The 18434-nt window shown below is 49.3% G+C and overlaps 1 protein-coding gene across 2 annotated transcripts in view; it reads left to right on the forward strand.

The window, feature by feature from the left end:
- The first annotated feature begins 2388 nt into the window (after positions 1-2388).
- Positions 2389-18434, forward strand: part of ASAP2 (ArfGAP with SH3 domain, ankyrin repeat and PH domain 2) — a 153203-nt gene continuing 137157 nt past the window's right edge. For both annotated transcript variants that reach the window (XM_061154787.1, XM_061154788.1), the window contains exon 1: positions 2389-2555. In XM_061154787.1, coding sequence (XP_061010770.1) covers positions 2430-2555 — 126 coding nt within the window. In that variant the 5' untranslated portion in view covers positions 2389-2429. The remainder of the gene's footprint in view (positions 2556-18434) is intronic.

Below are 18434 nucleotides of genomic sequence, written 5' to 3' on the forward strand. Positions count from 1 at the left end.
AGCTTTAAAAACAGTAACTTATTGCCTGGTACAGTTATAAAAGCTATCCACTAATAACAGTTATTTCAGAAAAACGAAATTTCATATGAAATGCTACTAAAATACCAAAGGCCATACATAATGTCTGACCCATGCTGCCACCTCATATAGCAAATTCTTACAAGGGAGCTTTAAAAAGATTGTTTGACTGGTCCACTGTCCTACAGTGTCAGGAGACTGCTTTGTCTCAGATATTAAATTTCCAATGTCTCTCACACTTCCTCCTTTTCCGATGCACAAAAGCTTTTTGTAAAGTTTCTCTTGGTTTCACTGCTGGCAGCTACAGAAGGCACACCATATGCTTGGTGTAGTGTTATGAGGTGGGATTTTATTTGACCAGTGTCTTCAGAACTCCTGGATTAAAAAAAATTTTTTTTAAATTAGAGTATGAAAGTGTTAGTTGCCCAGTTGTGGCTCAGTCTTTTGCAACCCCATGGACTGTAGCCCGCCAGGCTCCTCTGTACAGGGGATTCTCCCCACAAGAATACTGGAGTGGGTAGTATTTCCTTCTCCAGGGAAATCTTCCCCACCCAGAGATTGAACGGAGGTCTCCTGCATTATATGCAGATTCTTTACTGTCTGAGCCACCAAGGAAACCTTATTAAAGTATAGTTGATTTAACATGTTGTGTTAATTTCTGCTATAAGGTAAAGTCAATCAGTTATACATATATCCGCTCTTTTTTAGATTCTATTCCCATATCCATATAGGTTATTACAGAGTATTGAAAAGTTTCCTATGCTATATACAGTAGGTTATTAGTTATGTACTTTGTATATAGTAGGCTCCTCTGTCCCCATGAGATTTTTCCAGGCAAGAATACCGGAGTAGGTTGCCATTTCCTTCTCCACGGATTTTCCTGGCCCAGGGATTGAACCTGAGTCTCCTGCATTGGCAGGCGGATTCTTTACCACTGAGCCCCACCTGGGAAGCCCATAGTAGTGCTATGTCAGTCTTCATTTCCCAATTTATGCCCCCCCCCCCCCCCACCTTTTAAAAAATGATTACGATCCTTTCCTTAAGAGTTGTTCAATGGAAATCTGTACTAATTCAAACTCTTTACTGGGCCAGTTATGTATAAGCTTCGCCCCCTTTTGTTGCATGTTCTGGCTGAAATCATAAGAAAAAGCTCCTTCTCCTGGTTCTGTCTTACTCCCCACACTGGGCCCCTCTACTTCCCCCAGGTGCACCATTTCAGCGTATTCTTACCTGCCTAGAGTGAGTTCTGGCCTAGTACCTCGAGACTATTTCTAACTAACCGAGAACGACCCAGGACGGCAGGAACACGGACAGGGACACTGACCAGGGGTCCTGTGAGCCCTCGGAGGAAGCGGCCCGATTTGGATCTGAACCCCAGTGGGCCCCTCACTGTACTCTCGGGAGCACCGTTCTGTCTTCCGTGTTAAACGAATAGCCATCTCTTTACTTGCCTCACAAGGTTGGGAGGACTGGGTGACTCCATGGTCGTTTCTCATTACCGTCACCGAACCCCCAAACTGGCTGGCGGGGGGCGCGTCGTCCTGTAGGGGGCGAGCTCCTCCCACACTTTCTCGCGCGCCCGGACGGGCATCCCCGGAGGCTCGGGGGTGGGGGACGGCCAAGAAGGGAATCCACTCCTGGGATCCACTCCTGGGGTGGGGCGGGGACGGAGCAGGGGGAAGCCGGTGCGCCGCCCGGGAGGTGTCCAGAGCACCCCGCGCGCGAGTCCGGGCACGGGGCGGGAGGGGGGCCCGGGACGCGCCCCGGAGGTCTGTCCGGCCGGCCCGGCGGGGCCCGCCATGGAACCCCGGCGCGCGCGGCTGGGCGCCCGAACGCCGAGACAATGCGGCGCGCGGCGGCGGGCGAGCAGCTCGGCGGGCCCGGGGCGCGCGCCGCCTTCCTTCCTGCAGGCTCGGCTTCCCGGCGGCGGCGGCGGCGGCGGCGGCGGCGGCGAGCGCGCGGATTGGCGGCCCGGCCCTCCGCGCCGCCCCGCCCAGCGCCCGGCCGGCCGCCGCCCCCCGGCCCGGGCCCGCCCCTCTCTCCGCGGGAGTCGCTCGGGGCCCGCGGCTGGCTGGCTGGCGGGCACTTCCCGCCGGCTGTGCGCCTCCGCTTCGGGGACCGATCGCGAGCGCAGGCGGCAGCGGCGGCGGCGGACGGACGGACGGACGGACGGGCCGCGCCCGAGCTGCGCGGCGCTGCGCGCGCGCGTCCCCTGCTCCCGCCGCCCGGCCCCGCGGGCGGCCCACCCGCGCCCTGCGGCGGCTCGTGCGGCTCCCGCGGCGGCGGCCCGCGCCCCGGCGCCTCCCTTTGTCCGCGGGCCGGCAGGCGGCGTCCGGGCGGCCGATCGGAGCCCGCGCAAAGCGGCTGAGGCGGCGGCTGCCCCGCGGCCGGCCGCCCGCCGCGCCGAGGCGATGCCGGACCAGATCTCCGTGTCGGAATTCGTGGCCGAGACCCATGAGGACTACAAGGCGCCCACGGCCTCGAGCTTCACCACGCGCACGGCGCAGTGCCGGAACACCGTGGCGGCCATCGAGGAGGTGAGCAGCGCCCGCGGGCTTCGCGGGGCGGCCGGGGGCGGCTCCGGCCGCAGGTAGCGCCGCGCCCGGGTGCGTCCCCGCCCCCGCCTGCCCCCGCCCCCCCCCCCCCGCCCGGGCCCGGCTCCGGCATCCCGGGAAAAAGTTTCTTTCCCTCGGAATCCGGACGCGGCCGGGCGATCCCTGCCCGAAACAGAAGCCCTTTGTTCCAGGAGAAGGCTGCTGCTGCCAGGCTACCTTGGGCCTTTTTAAGACCACCCCCCGCCCCTTCCCTCCCCAGCCCCCCGCGGGGCGCCGGGCCGGACGGTTCATATCCCGTCCCCCTTGCCCGCGCCCAGCCAACTTTGGCCCGAGAGTCGGGGCAGTGGTGAGCGGGGAGCCCCCACCCTGGCCGTCGCGGCAGGGTCATCGGCTCGCCAGCGGGTCCCCGGCGCCCCCCCCCCGTCCCCAGTTTGGGGAATTGCCCGGGTGCCTAGCCTGCCCGGCGCGGCGCTCTGTGCCCGGGGCCCGGCTCTGCCGGACTCGAGGGCCGGTCCGGGGGACCCCGGCTGCCCAGGAAAGGTGTGCGCACCTTTAGCCAGGGAGGCCCGCCCGGTCCCGCAGCGCGCCCGGGGAGGAGTGCGGGGAGCCGGGCTTCTGATACGAAGGACTTTGCTCCCTTCCTCTCCCCAGCCCCACCACCCCGGGATGTGTGTGTCTTACCTGATCGCTCCCCCCGGACGCCTCCCTTCCTCATCAGCCTGGAAAAGGCCTGATTTTAGGCAAGGTGCAGAGTCATCGTCTGCTGCTAACTAGGAAGCCCTCCACGTCCTGGGCGAGCGCACTTAGGACCAGCAGGCTTAGGTGACGGTCAGAACGGCCTGCTACCGAAGGGCAGGGTTTGGGAGGCCAGGGCCACCGCTGACTGTGGTTTGGGGCTTTTTCTCGCTTCTCTGCCCTCATTTACCCTTACCTGTCAGACGGGACGAGCAGTGCATCCTTTCCAGGGTGGTGATGAGGGTCAGAGACAACTATGTGTCAAGTGCTTGGTTTATACTAAATAGGTATGTACTAAATGTACTTGGTTTACAAGCCCTACGGTGCCGCTGTTGAATCGATGATCACCTTCTTTTCCGCCACAATGTCAAGGTACATTCTTGAAATGGGGTATGGTAGGTATTTTAGGAGAGGACTGGGCCTGAGTGAGTGAAGGGAGGTCACCAGAAGAGCTTAATTAAGCGATGGCATTCAGTTTTTTTGCCCACTTGAACAAAGCAGCTGCTGTTAGGAACTGCTTGGGAAAAAATAAATCCAGAATGTTTTCCCTTAATGAAAAAAAATTTCCTTTGTAGGCATTAACAGTCAATAATAGGCTAAATGAAAAGCAGCACATTCAGCATTCTGAATGTTTTAAGTGTAGTAAGGGCATCCTCCCCTCCCTCCTTCCTCGCCTCCCACCCCCCCCCCCCATTTTTTTTTTGGTGGAAGAGAGCTGCATGTAAACGTTTTGCGGTGAGCTGTGTGATCCCACATCACTTAATTCTACTCTTATTAGCAAGGCTTCAAAATGATGCCTTCAAATTAGGCTGGTGGGGGATGAGTGTCAGAAGTTTCTTCAGAAGTGCTGGTTGAAAAGCAAGAAAAAAATTTTCGCAGTGTTTTGAAAATACATCATTAATAATGTTTATTGACTGATAGCAACCCAAAAGGTAGCTGAGTGTGTTTTCAGGGAAGGGAGCTTTTATACACCATGCCTTAAAAAGAATGCTTAATTGTGCTTAAAGTTCTGTTTCTTTTCCCTACTGCAGTTTGTCGGTTAAATATTATTAACACTGGCAGATGTTGGAAAGCTAGGCAAACAGGAGTTGCTATTAAAATTGGCATACCCTTTCGTGATTAATGTTAGTTTGCGGTGTGTAGTTCCAAAGCTCTTTTAGTGTGCTGGGCAGATTACCCTAGAGCTCAGTTACTGAGTGGATGAAAGAGAGACCGGATTTGGTCATTTTATTTAACTGCAGGCTTGCTCCATGTTGCGTCTTAAGAACACACACGAATTGGTTAAAATCTCAAAAAAAAAAAAAAAATTACAGTTCTGTCTCACTTTAAGCAGATCCAGTACACATACTGAGATGATGCCACATGTGAGCTTACATTTATGAGAGAACTGAATTGGGAACAGTTTTATTTAACAAGTATGTCTTCATATTTTGATTTTAACCAAGCATGTGCTTCCTGCAGACAGTGGTTATTGGAACAGAGTTACTCATTTCACAGAAATAAATATAAAATTTGCAAGTCCATGGTCCTATGTTTAAACATACATGTCACTGAATTAGTAAACTAATTTTGAACCGAGTAACCTTTGTGTATCTGTTATTTCCAGGATAGGCTATGTCTGCTAAAAATCATCCTACAACTGAAGTGTACTTTTTCTTTGATACGCGTGCCTGTAGCTGGACTATCCTACCCAGTACCATGAACCTCTCATCTGTTGCATTTATTTCTCATTCTCGAGTTACACTTGAAGAAGTTGAGGCTTAGAGATGCTAATTTGCTCAAGGTTATAGAGCTAGTAAGTTGAAGAGCTGGAGCTTGAACTTGGCTCCATGCCGTTTTCAGAAATGATGCTGCTGTTTGTTACTTTCAGTAAGGCTGAATTCTCTAAATGACTCTTTTGTCAGATTGTCCAAGTTCAGATTCCACCACTGGCCAGTTGTGTGAACTTGGATGAGACGACTAATGTTTTCTCGTTTGCCTTGATGTTAGTCTGGATAACAATACCTGTCTGCCTTGGAGAGGTGAGAGAGTTTAATGAGATAGTCCACAACACAGTACCTGGTAGACAACCGGTGTAATACATGCTAACTGCTTTAACAGTTTGTATTATAATTAATCCATAGAACCTGATGCAGATATTTGGCCCCAAGATGAGATTTACATGGGTGGGTTGATGTGGCCTAGGAGAGTAGGGGGAAAGGAATGGTTGAATGAGTAAGTGAATTGAAAGCTACTACATGTCTGTTAACCATTGCTTTTTAACTGGTTTGTTGTCTTGGCAGCAGGTCAGCACAGCAGTGTTTTAAAATTTTCACTTGGTGATCTCTTGGTGAAGTAATTGTTTTGCACAGTTTTAGCCAAGTCTGATGCTTCAATTGGGATCTGCCCTGTGTTTTTGGAAATAATGGAAAAAATCAGTAGTGACTGAATCTGAAAACCCTCCCCTCTACTGTTTGTGGGGGTTTTATTGCTGTCTCACGTTCTTTGAGTCTCTGAGCCCTTTGAAATATTCTCAGAATAGGGAAAAGTTGTACATGTATGTGAAATGTTCATAGTTAGACCCTCCTTTAAAGCATCAGCCACTCTGTCGTGCTTATTTGGCTTTGTCAGATACATAGTTTTAAAAATAAATTTGATGTTGACTTGTAAGTATTAAAATTTAATCTGCTTCCTTCCGGGCCATAGTTCTCCACTCTGTTGTCCTTGGTTGCCTTGGAAATCTCATTGCTGTCACAAGCACAGGGTTCTAACTGCAGGGAGAGAGGGAGCATCTGGACTGCCCAGACTCCCGGGGGCCTTGCTGTCCTTGGGGCCAGATGCCCCTCCCAGCAGCTGTTAGTGGGAACCCGGCCTGTGTACTTTTTAGGCAAGAGTATGGTTCTAAACCCTGTGTGATTTGTTTGAAAAACACCTCCTCCAAATAGCAGATTAATGGATTTTAGATTTATTGTCGGGTTTCCCTGATGGCTCAGATGATAAAGAATCTGCCTGCAATGCAGGAGACCCAGGTTTGATCTCTTGAGTTGGAAAGATCCCTGGAGAAGGGAATGGCTACCCACTCCAGTATTCTTGCCTGGAGAATCCCACGGACAGAGAAGCCTGGTAGGCTACAGTCCATGGGGTCGCAGAGTTGGACACGACTGACTGAAAGGACATCACCTACTTGCCCAGTCCATTCTTATTTTCAGAAATGAGCCTGTATGGGTCAGACAGGACCACAGTAAAAAAAAAAAAAGACATATATGTTTGTTTATGTGGCTGCGTCGGGTCTTACTTGCAGCAGGTGGGATCTTTGCTGTGGCCCTCCGACTCTGACTGTATTGCGCTGCCTCCAGAGCCTGGGTGCTCAGTAATTGTGGCTCAGGGGTTTAGTTGCTCCATGGCATGTGGGATCTTTGTTCCCTGGTCAGAGTTCAAACCTGTCTCCCCTGCACTGCACAAGGCAGATTCTTAACCACTGGACCATCAGGGAAGCCCGAGGGCCGCCTTTTTATGCTGTATTCTGTAATCTGGACATAGGTGTCTGGAAATCTTGGAGTGATTTGAGAGAATGATCTCTGCTTACGAGATTCCCATTCTCCGCACCCCCCTCCCCCAATTGCCCCTTCAATTTGTCTCTTTCTTGTGATTAACAGTTAAAATACTAATGCCTTCCTGGTGGGGTTTCAGGCCTGTCCCTCATTCAGTATTTAGTAAATGCTTGCTGTGTGCCAGGTGATGGGAAGAGAGTTCCCAGGAGGAATGTGTTCTATCTTTGAAGCAGCCTGCAGCTGAGTGGGAGAGACAGCCATCCTATAAACAAATCAGTGCAGTAAAACATGGTTAGGCTGTGACCACAAGATTGTCCAAAATCCTGGATGCCCAGGGATGGCAGGGGTCAGGTGTGTCTGGGGTCATGGATAGGAGGGCCTTGCATGATGACATGGGATCGAGTCTTGAAGTCAGGATAGTCATCTGTAGGTACTAAGCTGTCTCAATAGAGCCTTTTGTATTTGTCTCCCCGCCTTAGGTAAATATTGACCCACTCCTGAGGTGGTGGCCATCTAGGCCTCTGGTTGAATTTTCATAGCCAATTCACAGCACTGCTCAGACCACGAATTTGGAATAATCCTTGATTCTTACCCTCCCCATTCCCAGGCCCTGATGCCTTTCTTCATGGAGCACATTCATTTTAGATCTGCACTGTCCAGTTTGTTGTTGTTCAGTCACTCATTCGTGTCCGACTCTGTGACCCCATGGACCAGCATGTCGGGCTTCCCTGTCCTTCACCATCTCCTTGAGTTTGCTCACACTCGTGTCCATTGAGTCGGTAATGCCATCCAACCATCTCATCCTCTGTTGTCCCCTTCTCCTCCTGCCCTTGATCTTTCCCAGCATCAGGGTCTTTTCCAATAAGTCCGTTCTTCTCTTCAGGTGGCCAAAATATTGGAGTTTCAGCTTCATCATCAGTCCTTCTAGGGAATATTCAGGGTTGATTTCCTTGAGAATTGACTGGTTTGATCTCGTTGCAGTTCAAGGGTCTCTCAAGAGTCTTCTCCAACACCACAGTTCAAAAGCCTCAATTCTTTGGCGTTCAGCTTTCTTCATGGTCCAACTCTCACATCTGTACATGACTACTGGAAAAACCATAGCTTTGACTAGACAGACCTTTTTCAGCAAAATGATGTCTCTGGTTTTGAATACACTGTCTAGGTTTGTCATAACTTTCCTTTCAAGGAGCAAGCGTCTTTTAATTCCATGGCTGCAGTCACCATCCACAGTGGTTTTGGAGCCCAAGAAAATAAAATCTCATTCCTTCCACATTTTCCCCTAGTGTTTGCCATGAAGTGATGGGATTCAGTTCAATTCAGTTGCTCAGTCGTGTCCGACTCTTTGTGACCCCGTGAACTGCAGCACATCAGGCCTCCCTGTCCACCACCAGCTCCCGGAGTCCACCCAAACCCATGTCCATCGAGTCGGTGATGCCATCCAATCATCTCATCCTCTGTCGTCCCCTTTTCCTCCTGCCCTCAATCTTTCCCAGCATCAGGGTCTTTTCAAATGAGTCAGCTCTTCGCATCAGGTGGCCAAAGTATTGTAGTTTCAGCTTCAACATCAGTCCTTCCAATGAACACCCAGGACTGATCTCCTTTAGGATGGACTGGTTGGATCTCCTTGCAGTCCAAGGGACTCTCAAGAGTGACTAGTGATGGTTAATTTTAGGCAGTATCCAACATGGCAGCCTGAAATCAAGCATTCAGTTTCTTGGCTGCCCCAGCCACATTTCAAGTGCTAATAAGCACATGTGCATTGGACAGTGTAGGTTTAGAACATTTTTGTCATCGCAGAAAGTTCTGCCGGACAATGCTTTTTAGATGCTTGCAACTCAGAAGGGTCTACTGACAGCAGCATCAGCATCGCCTAGAAGTTTGTTAGAAACGCAGACTGTCAGGGCCCACCTTAGGCCTTGGAATCGGAATCTATGGTTTCCCAAGATCCCCAGGTGCATTCTGTGCTCGTTAAGGTTTGCGAAATGCCGTTCTCACCGTGATGGACAGTAGAATCACTTGCAGGGAGGGAGGAGGTTGTAGAATAGAGAGATGCCTGGCCAGCTCCATGAAATTCCGACTTTATTAGTTAGGGTGGGTCCTGAAGCACTGGCATTTTCTAAAGCCACCCCCTAAATGGGGTTGATGATCACTGCAGTAAAGTAAGGTAATGCCAGGTAGTGACAAGTGATAAGTTACACAGGATACAGGAATAGAATGAGACTCTGAAGAGCAGGAAACTGAAATCAGGAGAGGCCTCTCTGAAGAGGTGGCATTGCAGCAGAGCCCAGGACGCAGTGAGGAGCCAGGGAGGAGCAGCCTGTGAAAAGGTGGGGGTGACTCAGCCATCCTGGAGGAGAGGAGGGGTGAGGGTGGGGGCCGGGCAGGCCAGATCACAGGAGACCTTGGCGATGTCGGGAGGGGCTGGGTTTTGTTCTCATGTGGTGGGAAGCCGTTGGAGGGTTTGATCTGATTTACATTATTGGTATTTCAGGGTGGTCGTTCCAGGCAGGATAGACAGGCAGGGCAGGAGAGAAAAGAGGGAGATTGGTGGGGGCTGGGGGTCTTCCCGCAGGCGGATGCAGCGGGGGCGATGAGAGTCCAGTGGAGACCCTCTGTGCTGACGGTCATGGTGTGCGCTAGGGTGAGCTGAACAGAACAGGGTCCCTGTCCCAGTGGAGGCAGAGGCCAGGCTCCGGCCCCCGAAGAGTGGACCTCCTGGTGTCCCCCTGGCGAAGCTGACACCCAGGTGTCAGCGGGTGGAGGCCCGCGGTGCTGCTCAGCACAGCTTGCTCTGAAAGTTGTGTTGGAACCAAGGCTGGACGTTCATTTGGTTTTCCACAGACGCAGGTCAGAGAAGGGAGAGAGGACGCAGAGCTGCGTGGACGGGGTGTTTGCTTCCGTCCTCTTGTTTGTAGGTAGATGTAGCCTGTGACACTTTCTTAGCGGTGTCAGATGTCTGGGACACTGTTCCCATTCAGCTCCCCAAACACTCTTCTTTCCACTAAAAAAGAGGTGGTGAATTCACCTCCCCTCCTGCCACAATAGGAACCTGCCTGCTTTGCTTATACTTTCTCTGTGTCATACGGCCTTCAGGTGGTTGCCAGGGTCCTTCCAGGTACTTTTGTACCGTTATGGTTTTATCATATGGATGATGTGGAGTAAATGAACCAGAGCTGGAATGCTGGAGCTGTGTTTTCATTTGTATTTGGTTGTGTTGGGTCTCCTGATACGTAAATAGGCCTGGGCACCTACCAGTGTATTGTCACTGTGGGGTGCAGTGACGTAAAAGCGGGCAGGACCAGCTCCTTCCCCTAAAGCCCTTATTTTCTCAGTCTTTTGTGTGCAGTTAGTGTTTATCCCTTCAGCACTTCTTTTGTGCTGTGGACCCTCTGGAACTCTGGTGAAGATATTTCAGAAAGATGTTTTAATGCATCGAATAAAATTGAACCCAGGTCTGCTGCATTGCAGGCGGATTCTTTACTGTGTCTGAGCCACCAGCGAAGCCTAAGAATACTGGAGTGGGTAGCCTATCCCTTCTCCAGGGGATCTTCCCAACCCAGGAGTCAAAGTGGGGTCTCCTGCATTGCAGGCGGATTGTTTACCAGCTGAGCTACCAGGGTCCCCTCATACAATCTTAAACGGGACCAGATCTATTGAAATACAGTTAGAAAAATATTTGAAAAAAATCTATAACACTAATATGTATTTCTTTACTAATGCATTGAATATCAAGATCTGGTTGGTTGTGGGTCCAATAAATACTTTAATTTTGAGGTCCTGATGAATGTAAGCAATGTGGGGAGCTGTTTCTAACGACTCTAAAAATATTGAGTCTTCTTTTTGGAGTCACAGGTACTGCTGATGTTACCATGGTGTGTTGCTTACATTCATAATTGAGGGAAGTGCTAAATTTTAGTTGGGGGCTAATGAAATACAGATGTAATTCTTTTTTCCAATCCCAGCTCTCTGAATTCAGACTAAGAATTCCAGGCTTGACAAGATTATTTTAGTTGATTGTCTTTTGGAGTGAGTGAGTGAGTGACTGTGTAACAGTGTTGTTTAAACAAGCCTTGTGATTATTACAGTGTCATGGTCATGAATTGGTTCTTAGAGTTCAGCAGAGAGGGGTGACACCCCGAGCCTGTGTTACAATCATCGAGTAGTAAAGGTGCTTAGAGGAACTAGGGGTGGAGGGTAAAGCTGTCAGTTGTGGTTGGACAGCCATGCTCTCCGAATTTTTTTCAAGGTCAGGGCAGTTTCTCATGTGATCCCAGGTTAGTTTATACCCTCATGCATGCCTTGGAGTTCAGTGACACTATGAATTGCATCTATGAGTCCTGTAGTTAGGACCCTGAGCTGGGCTGCTCAGTTCTATTTTTACCTTTCTTATTTTTCTGGTTTGTCATCTGCTGTCCTTAACTCTGAAGGGCAGGCTTGGGTGTGAAGTGATAGTTGGACTTCTGCCTTGTTTTCAGTGAAGGTAACGTATTTGAAACGATGCTGTTGTTGCATGAGTGTGTTTGGGGTGTCTACAGCATAGCTGAAATGTTACTGTCAGTCGCTGTTTTTTTTTTTTTTTTTCTTTTCTCTTGCCTCTTAGCACTTATTGGATGCTTACAGTATGCCAGGCTTGCTTTAAATTTTTTACACATATTAACTCTTAACTTGTTCAATGATTACGAAAATCCTGTAAGGTCTCTGGAACCTAAACCACTTTACCAGGAGCACAGAGCTAGGAAGTGGTGGAGCCAGGATTCAAATGCAAGCATTTTGACCTGCGAGTTTCCGCTCCTGTAGCCTCCGGCTGCCTCTGTGGAGCCTGGCCTGGAAAACGCTGTCTGTATTGATGCCTCTGTGATTATTTGGCGCGACCTCTCTCTTGCTGTCCAGTTTAGTACCACGCACCTGCTGCCTTCCTTGAGTGGGTGCTTCTGGGGAATGCTTGCTGCCTCTCTGCCTCCTCTGTCTGTGTTGCCCCCCAAATGGTTCCTCTTTACTCCCTTCACTGCTTTGCTGACATGCCCAGCCCTGCAGAGCTTGGTGGCCCTGGGCACTGCTCACACCCTGGCAGGAGGCCTGCCCTACTAACGGGATTATCATCTCTCGCTCCAGCTGAAGATGGCTCTGTCAATATGATTTTATACGCAGATGCTGGCAATCAAAGTCCTTGGCTGGTGAAGACAGTTCCCGCAAATGATGAATTGCCTTGGCTTTTAGGATTCTAGCCAGGTAATCCCGATTTGAGGGCCTCTTTCCCTAGTTTCCTAGAAATCACAATCTTAATAGAGTTTTTTTGTTGTTGTTTTAATTTTTAACACCAATGGCTGACATTTCTTTGAGCACTAATTCTGTGTTAAGGGCCGTGCTGTGTTGTAAATGGAAGGTTTTGATGATTGAATCCTTTCACTTGGCCTGTCTGGTGTAGATCCTGTTACCTCTGGTTTATAGTTGAAGACACCAAAGCTCAGACAAGTGCCGTGACTGCAGGTAGCTAGCCTGCCCCCCAGTTAGCAGATGATGGAACCAGGAACCCCAGCCACGCCGAGATCAGCCTGTGTGCTTAAGACTGTTTTCCTGTTGGTCCTTTAATGTCTCCCTGATGGTCTCCTGCTGGCATCTCTTGCCTGTAAAGATCCCTCTTATGGGTGTTTCTCTGGGCTTCAGTCATGCAGGTTGATAGTCGTCCACCTTCTGCAGGTGGGTCTCCACTGTCGATGCCATTGAGGTGAGGTTGCCTGGGCAGGGTTGTCAGACTCTAACCCCTGGGGAGGTGCTTCACGTCAGAGGTGTTTATTAAGCGGCCTTGCCTGCTTTGGAGTGAGTTAGGACACGTCCCCCCACCCCCAGAGCTGAGAACACTATCAGAGCTGCTTGTAGAGGACTCCAGAGCCACGTAGGCAGTGACCAGTCCATGCAGTATCCCCCCGGTGTCAGCAGATGTGTGCTTGGAGAGTGACCACTGCAGGGTCACAGATGTGACTTGTCTAGGCAGACTGAGTACCCTGCTGGCAGTCAGGGAACTCTGGGGAGATTCTGAGGGGAAGCGAGAGTGTTCAGTCCCTGTACTGTGTCTGTTCCTCTGCTAGCCCTGATCTGATAGCTCTCCTGGTGTTGGGCCTTGGGCAGCTGATTTCACTGGTCCAGCCTCAGTGGCCTCGGTTGTAAAGTGGAGGATGAATGAGATGTTTCTTAACATTGTGTCTGCAACACAGTTCACCTGCCTCTTCTTGCCTTCTTTCCTTTTCTTGACCATCTCCTCCACTTTCTCATGGCCATTCAAGAAAATCCATACCTTTCAAGAGGTTAGAGGTGAAAATATTCCTTTCTCTACTCCCCCGTTAAACATTCCCTCCCCCAAAACACCCCTGGAGTCGATAAGGTGGTTGGCCCAGAGGCTGGAATTTCTTTGGGCGCATCACTAGTTTGTCTGGGACAAATGGTGCTCTGTACTTTGCCATCCCGTCTCATGAAGGGTCTTTCCAGGTGTATGCCTTGGTCTCTTGATCACAGCGCTGTTGTGCTTGGCTTCCCTGGTGAAAAGAAACAGGACTTGCCCGTGTGGTCTCTGATTGCAAAGTCTGTTAGCGGGAGCGTCACTGTTGATCGCCTGGTTGCAGATACGTGCCTCATTTGGCCGGATGTACCGTGGTACCTGAGAGTTTTCCAGTCCAGGGCCAGGCCTCGTCTGTCTTTGCAGCAGCGAGCTCAGAACGGTCCATTGTTTTTCCCGGTTATCCTGGCCTTTTGGCTGCTGCTTTCTGTAAGCGTCATCTTGACCTGTTCACTGTGGGGACCCCTTGCTTCTTGACCAAAGATAACTGTTGAGCTTCCTGGTTTTCTTCTCATCTTGTAAGTTCTCTTGTGGTTTTTTCTTTTGTGGCCAGTAGGAATGAGGTGTGTTTACTCCTTGGGCTGTTGGGTTGTCAGAACCTGCAGCTTTTGTTTGCCCTGGTGGTAGCTTGCCAGGCCATAGGCTTTTCTCATGGGGAAGAGGTATCAGGCAGGGTGGTGCAAGGCGGAAATCGTAAGGAGGCAGAAGGCTCCCCACCTCCTCCATCTCCCTTCCCTTGCCTCCTCCACGCTATGGTTTCTTTTCCTTGGAGACCAGGTTGCTGATGCTGCCGACTAGGCGGTGTCCAAAGCTGAAAATTCTCACCTCCCTTGTTTTTTCTCCTGCGTTCTCTTGCCTGCACTCCTTTGGTGTATTTCCAGACCCCCAGGCCCTGTACATCCTTTTTAAAGCGGATTTTCCAGCCAGAGGGGACACACAAGGGAAGATTTAGTTTGGGGTTTTAGTCTGCGACTTTCTTTCCTGGGGAGTTGCTCTTTGGTGATGACATTTCACGGTGGCCTCCTTTCCTACCACCCTGCCTCCTCTCAGTTTTCCAGGAACTGGGTTTATTGTTCTGTCTTTTAAAAATGATTTATTGTCTTCTGTAACAGTGTGGAAGGAGCTTAATTTTTTGAAGTGCACCGTCTTCTTCTTTATGGCCAGAGCAAAGTAAAGGTTTGATTGATCTTATGACACAGTTGCTTTAGTCATAGCTAATGTGAAGTCTCTTAAGGGCTTCTGTTTTATTTGCTCTTTTTAATTTATAAACCTCCTTGCATCCCTGAGCATCTGTGCACAAAGCCAGCGAGGCCTGGGGTGTCACATTCAGGGCTTTATTCCTGCCCTTGATGTACTGTGAGTTGGTAGAGCGTTCTGACAGTTGGCTAGGTTTTGGGTTGAATTAGGGAGTAGCAGTGTCAGCAGATGAGTGTTTCAGGAATTTGTTACTGGTTTTCCCAAGGAAAATGTACTGTTAGGTTGAATAATTAAAGCCAGTGGTAGACGTGTGTTAGAAGGTAAATAGAAGAAAAAGCTGTTGTCAGTAGCTGCTGGAACAACCATCTTGTTTCTCTGTAGGTCAGGGTCATCCTCAGGGTTCTCAAAAAGGCCAAGTAGTGAAATAGAAATAACAGGGACCAGCGCTCAACAGCTGAGACCAGTGGAAGGGAGGAAGAGAGAACACTGGACTCACTCAGAGTGTGGGGCTACCTCTTCTCTAGGGATCCCCGAGGCTTCTCCCCGCTCAGCAGCAGGTCTAACAAGAGTTCCAGTTGGTGCTGTCTGCCCTGGTGGGCAGGGAGGCATGTGATCCTTTGAGGGGAGTTTGCACGAGGATGGTTTTTGAGCTTTGCTGTGTAATTTTGATGACTTTTAGTTCACTGAGAAAATTCACTTACGTGGAACAACTCCTTCCTTTGGTGTTAGTCCAAATGTGGCATTTAGGACATCTTTCAGGATGGGGTTTGGGCCATGGCAGAATGACATGGAATCAGTTTCTGGGTCACGCAGGCTTTCGTGAGGACAACCCTGGGCTCTTAGATGTCTGCTGTTAAGAAGCATGCAGTTTGCTATCAGACCTCAGAGTATCTTGGCATTTCCTTCTCGGGGGCAAGGGAGCTTCAGAATCCACAGTTAGGCCTGCTCTTAGTTTTCCTGTTGGACCCTCCTGCCAGACCCTGAGAGTGCCTCAGGTTAAGTGTCCCTTCTTTTTGAATCCTTGGAGTCCCAGGTGCTTCCCAGCCCATGGTTCTCAGAAATTGTCTGTTGAGTGTGAAGGTCCAGGTAATCTTTGTTTTTGTGATTTTATATCTTGACCTTCAAGTGGCTTGCTGTATGTTTAGAAATAAATTTGTTTTGATTTGCATCATCAAGATTGTCATGTTATCCTTTGAAACAGGTAAATCTCTATAAGAATTACCGGAATCTCTCTCTAAAGCACCCTGATATCGACTTTCTTCACTCAAAAATATCTCTTTTATTCTGTAAAACCTTCCCTAACATCCCTCATCTATCAGAACTTTCTTCTCTTTTTGAAAAATAATTTTTTAAATTTTATTTTATTTTTTGGCTGTGGTGGGTCTTTGTTGCTGCATGGGATTTTCTCTAGTAGTGGCAAGTAGGGGCTACTCTAATTGCAATGTGTGGGTTCCTCCTTGTGGGAGCTTCTCTTGTTGTGGAGCAAGGGCTGTAGGGCCCGTGGGCTTCAGTACTTTCGACTCCAGGTTCAGTAGTTGTGCTGTATGGACTTAACTGCTCTGAGGAATGTGGGATCTTCCTGGATTGGGAATCAAACCCATGTCTCTTGCATTGGCAGGCAGATTCTTCACCACGGAGGCACCAGGGAAGCCCTTCTCTGAAATCTTAAAGCTGTTACTCTGACTCACTTTTGGATCAATCTGTCCGTCCATACATTCAGGGTTTGGTTGATCCATCCGTCCACCCATTGATCTATTGATCCATCCATCCGTGGTGGATTGAGGCATCCATCTGTCTGTCCGTCCGTCTGTCCATCCATCATTGGGGCAGACCTGGGATGTCTCATGCTTGACATGAAGTGTGCTGCGTGCAGTGTGGTGGACCACAGCGGCTGCGGGTCCTCCGTGTGTGCGGAGAGTGGCCCATGCTTCCCTCCTTGGTGCTCACTCGCTTCCACAGGGCCGGGATCTGATCAGAGAAGACACAGGAGGGGGTCACCTGTCTGAGGGTTTGGGGTCCTCAGAGTTGTCCCTGTTTGGTCAGGACAGTGGATGGCAAGCTTATAGTCCACTCTGGTTTTGTTTGCAAAAAAAAAAAGCTAAAACAAAAACCAAAGTAAACTAAAATGAAAATGGTATTGGCAGTTTAAAAAGAATTATAAAAAAAAAAACGCACCCAAATCTGAAGACTGTACAACAGAGACTGTGTGGATGTGGCCTGCAAAGCTTGAAATACTTCCTGTGGGGCTCTTCACAGCAAGTGCTTCTGCCCCAAGTTACGCGGATGGGCTCTGAGTGTAGAGTCTGGGCTGAGTGGGCAGAGGGCTGGGGTGTGTGGAGCCTTTGGGTGGCTGAGTCCAGTGGTCCGCGTGTCACACAAGCGCCCTGAGCAGGTCTTCTCCCTGTGGAAGCACCTTCTCTGCCCCAGGCTGCAGGAAAACACCTCAGCTTTTGAGCAGAGGAGTGAAGTGAGCAGGGCTGGGCTTCAGGCAGCCCATCTGGCATGGTGAACAAGGGGCGGGGGGAAAGCATCAGCCCTTCATTGTGGGGGGAGGCCCTTGGAAGGGGTACCTGGTGTTCTGCACCCTGAGTCCTGCGGGAGCCGACTGCAGGCCTGCCCGCAGGAGCGGTCGGGGTGACTCGCCTGGAGAAGGCATGCGTTCCCACCGTCGACCTGCTTCCTGCGTTTGTGTTCTCGTTTCCTGAAACCAAACTGCAGACTCCTGAGAGCAGGAGCTCTTTTTTTTGAAAAAAATAATATGCTTATGTTTTTATTTAAACTCGACTGTTTTTCAAAACACGGTTTGGGCTGGACAGGTTTTATGCCCATTTTACAGCTGAGAAAACAGCCTCCCAGGCGTCTTGTGGCTTCATTAAAGAAGACAGTCAGTGGTAGCCCTGAGAATTGAGCCCAGATCTCACCGCTCTTGTCACTGAGGGATCTTTCTGTTTCCCAGAGCAACTGAGTACCTGCTTAGTTATTGTTTTATTGAGTTAAAAAAAAAAAGATGTGGGTACAGTATTTATGCACAGACTCTACATGCTTAAAGCTTCTTCGTTCAGTCTATTTTAAAAGCGATTCAGAATGATGTACATGTATCATTTGCTATGAGTTACTGTCTTTAGAAATGGCTAGGGAGGACAGATAATTTAGAAATATTTGCACCTTACATCAGAAGAGAGTTAATAGTACCCGTTACTATTAATACTAGTGGTATTAGCTGTTCTGGGAAAAGGTACTGTTTATTCATAATAAGCAGATAATAGCAGCAAGATTGGAGAGGAAAGCCCAGATAGCATTGAGTGTAGGTGTAATTATAATTTAAATTCCATGGTGGGGGGTATTTAAATACAAGGTTTTAAGAGCTGAGTGGTAGTGTAAGGCATAACTCCAGTCTTGTATGTAGCAGGAGGTATTTTTTGGCCCTGTAACCTTGGAGACGTCATCAATCTTGAATTATTCATCATTGGAATGAAGTATCTTTTGAGAGAAGCATATCTTCTTCAGTGTTAAAAATATGTTTCTCTCATGTGTCATAGTGAGTATTCTAGTTACATTGCACATTTCTTTCTTTCTTTCTTTCTTTTTTTTTTTTTATATCCTGCCCACTCTACTTGGTTATCCTTGAGAAGAGAGAGAGGGTTTTAGGTGGTAGCTATGTGGTACCCAGTCTTTGGGTCTATAATCATATTCCACATTTTTACAGTTTTCTCAGTCCTTTTTGTTGCTGTTCTGATATTTGACTTTAGATCTCTTTCTTTGGGGAAGGTCACTTTGGTGGCTGAAGGGGAACTGGGCCCATTTAGGGGCTGCTAGAGGATGTAGTTTTGTTATGCTTGACAAGTAAGCAGCGCCCTTCCTCCTGAGTGGAGCTGATTTGTGATCGACAAATGAATGGTCTCTTTCCATCTGGTTGTCACACAGATAGGCGAAAACGATGGTGCCGTTTGAACACTGAGTTTCTCAGACTCCCAGGGGACAACAGAATGTGTATATGAGTTGGCTTGCCCAAATGCAAATGATTTCTATTGATACCTAATGTATGTAAATTTATGCTGCTTGGTTGAC

This window comes from Dama dama, chromosome 11 (assembly GCF_033118175.1).
Source record: "Dama dama isolate Ldn47 chromosome 11, ASM3311817v1, whole genome shotgun sequence".
Lineage (NCBI taxonomy): Eukaryota > Metazoa > Chordata > Mammalia > Artiodactyla > Cervidae > Dama > Dama dama.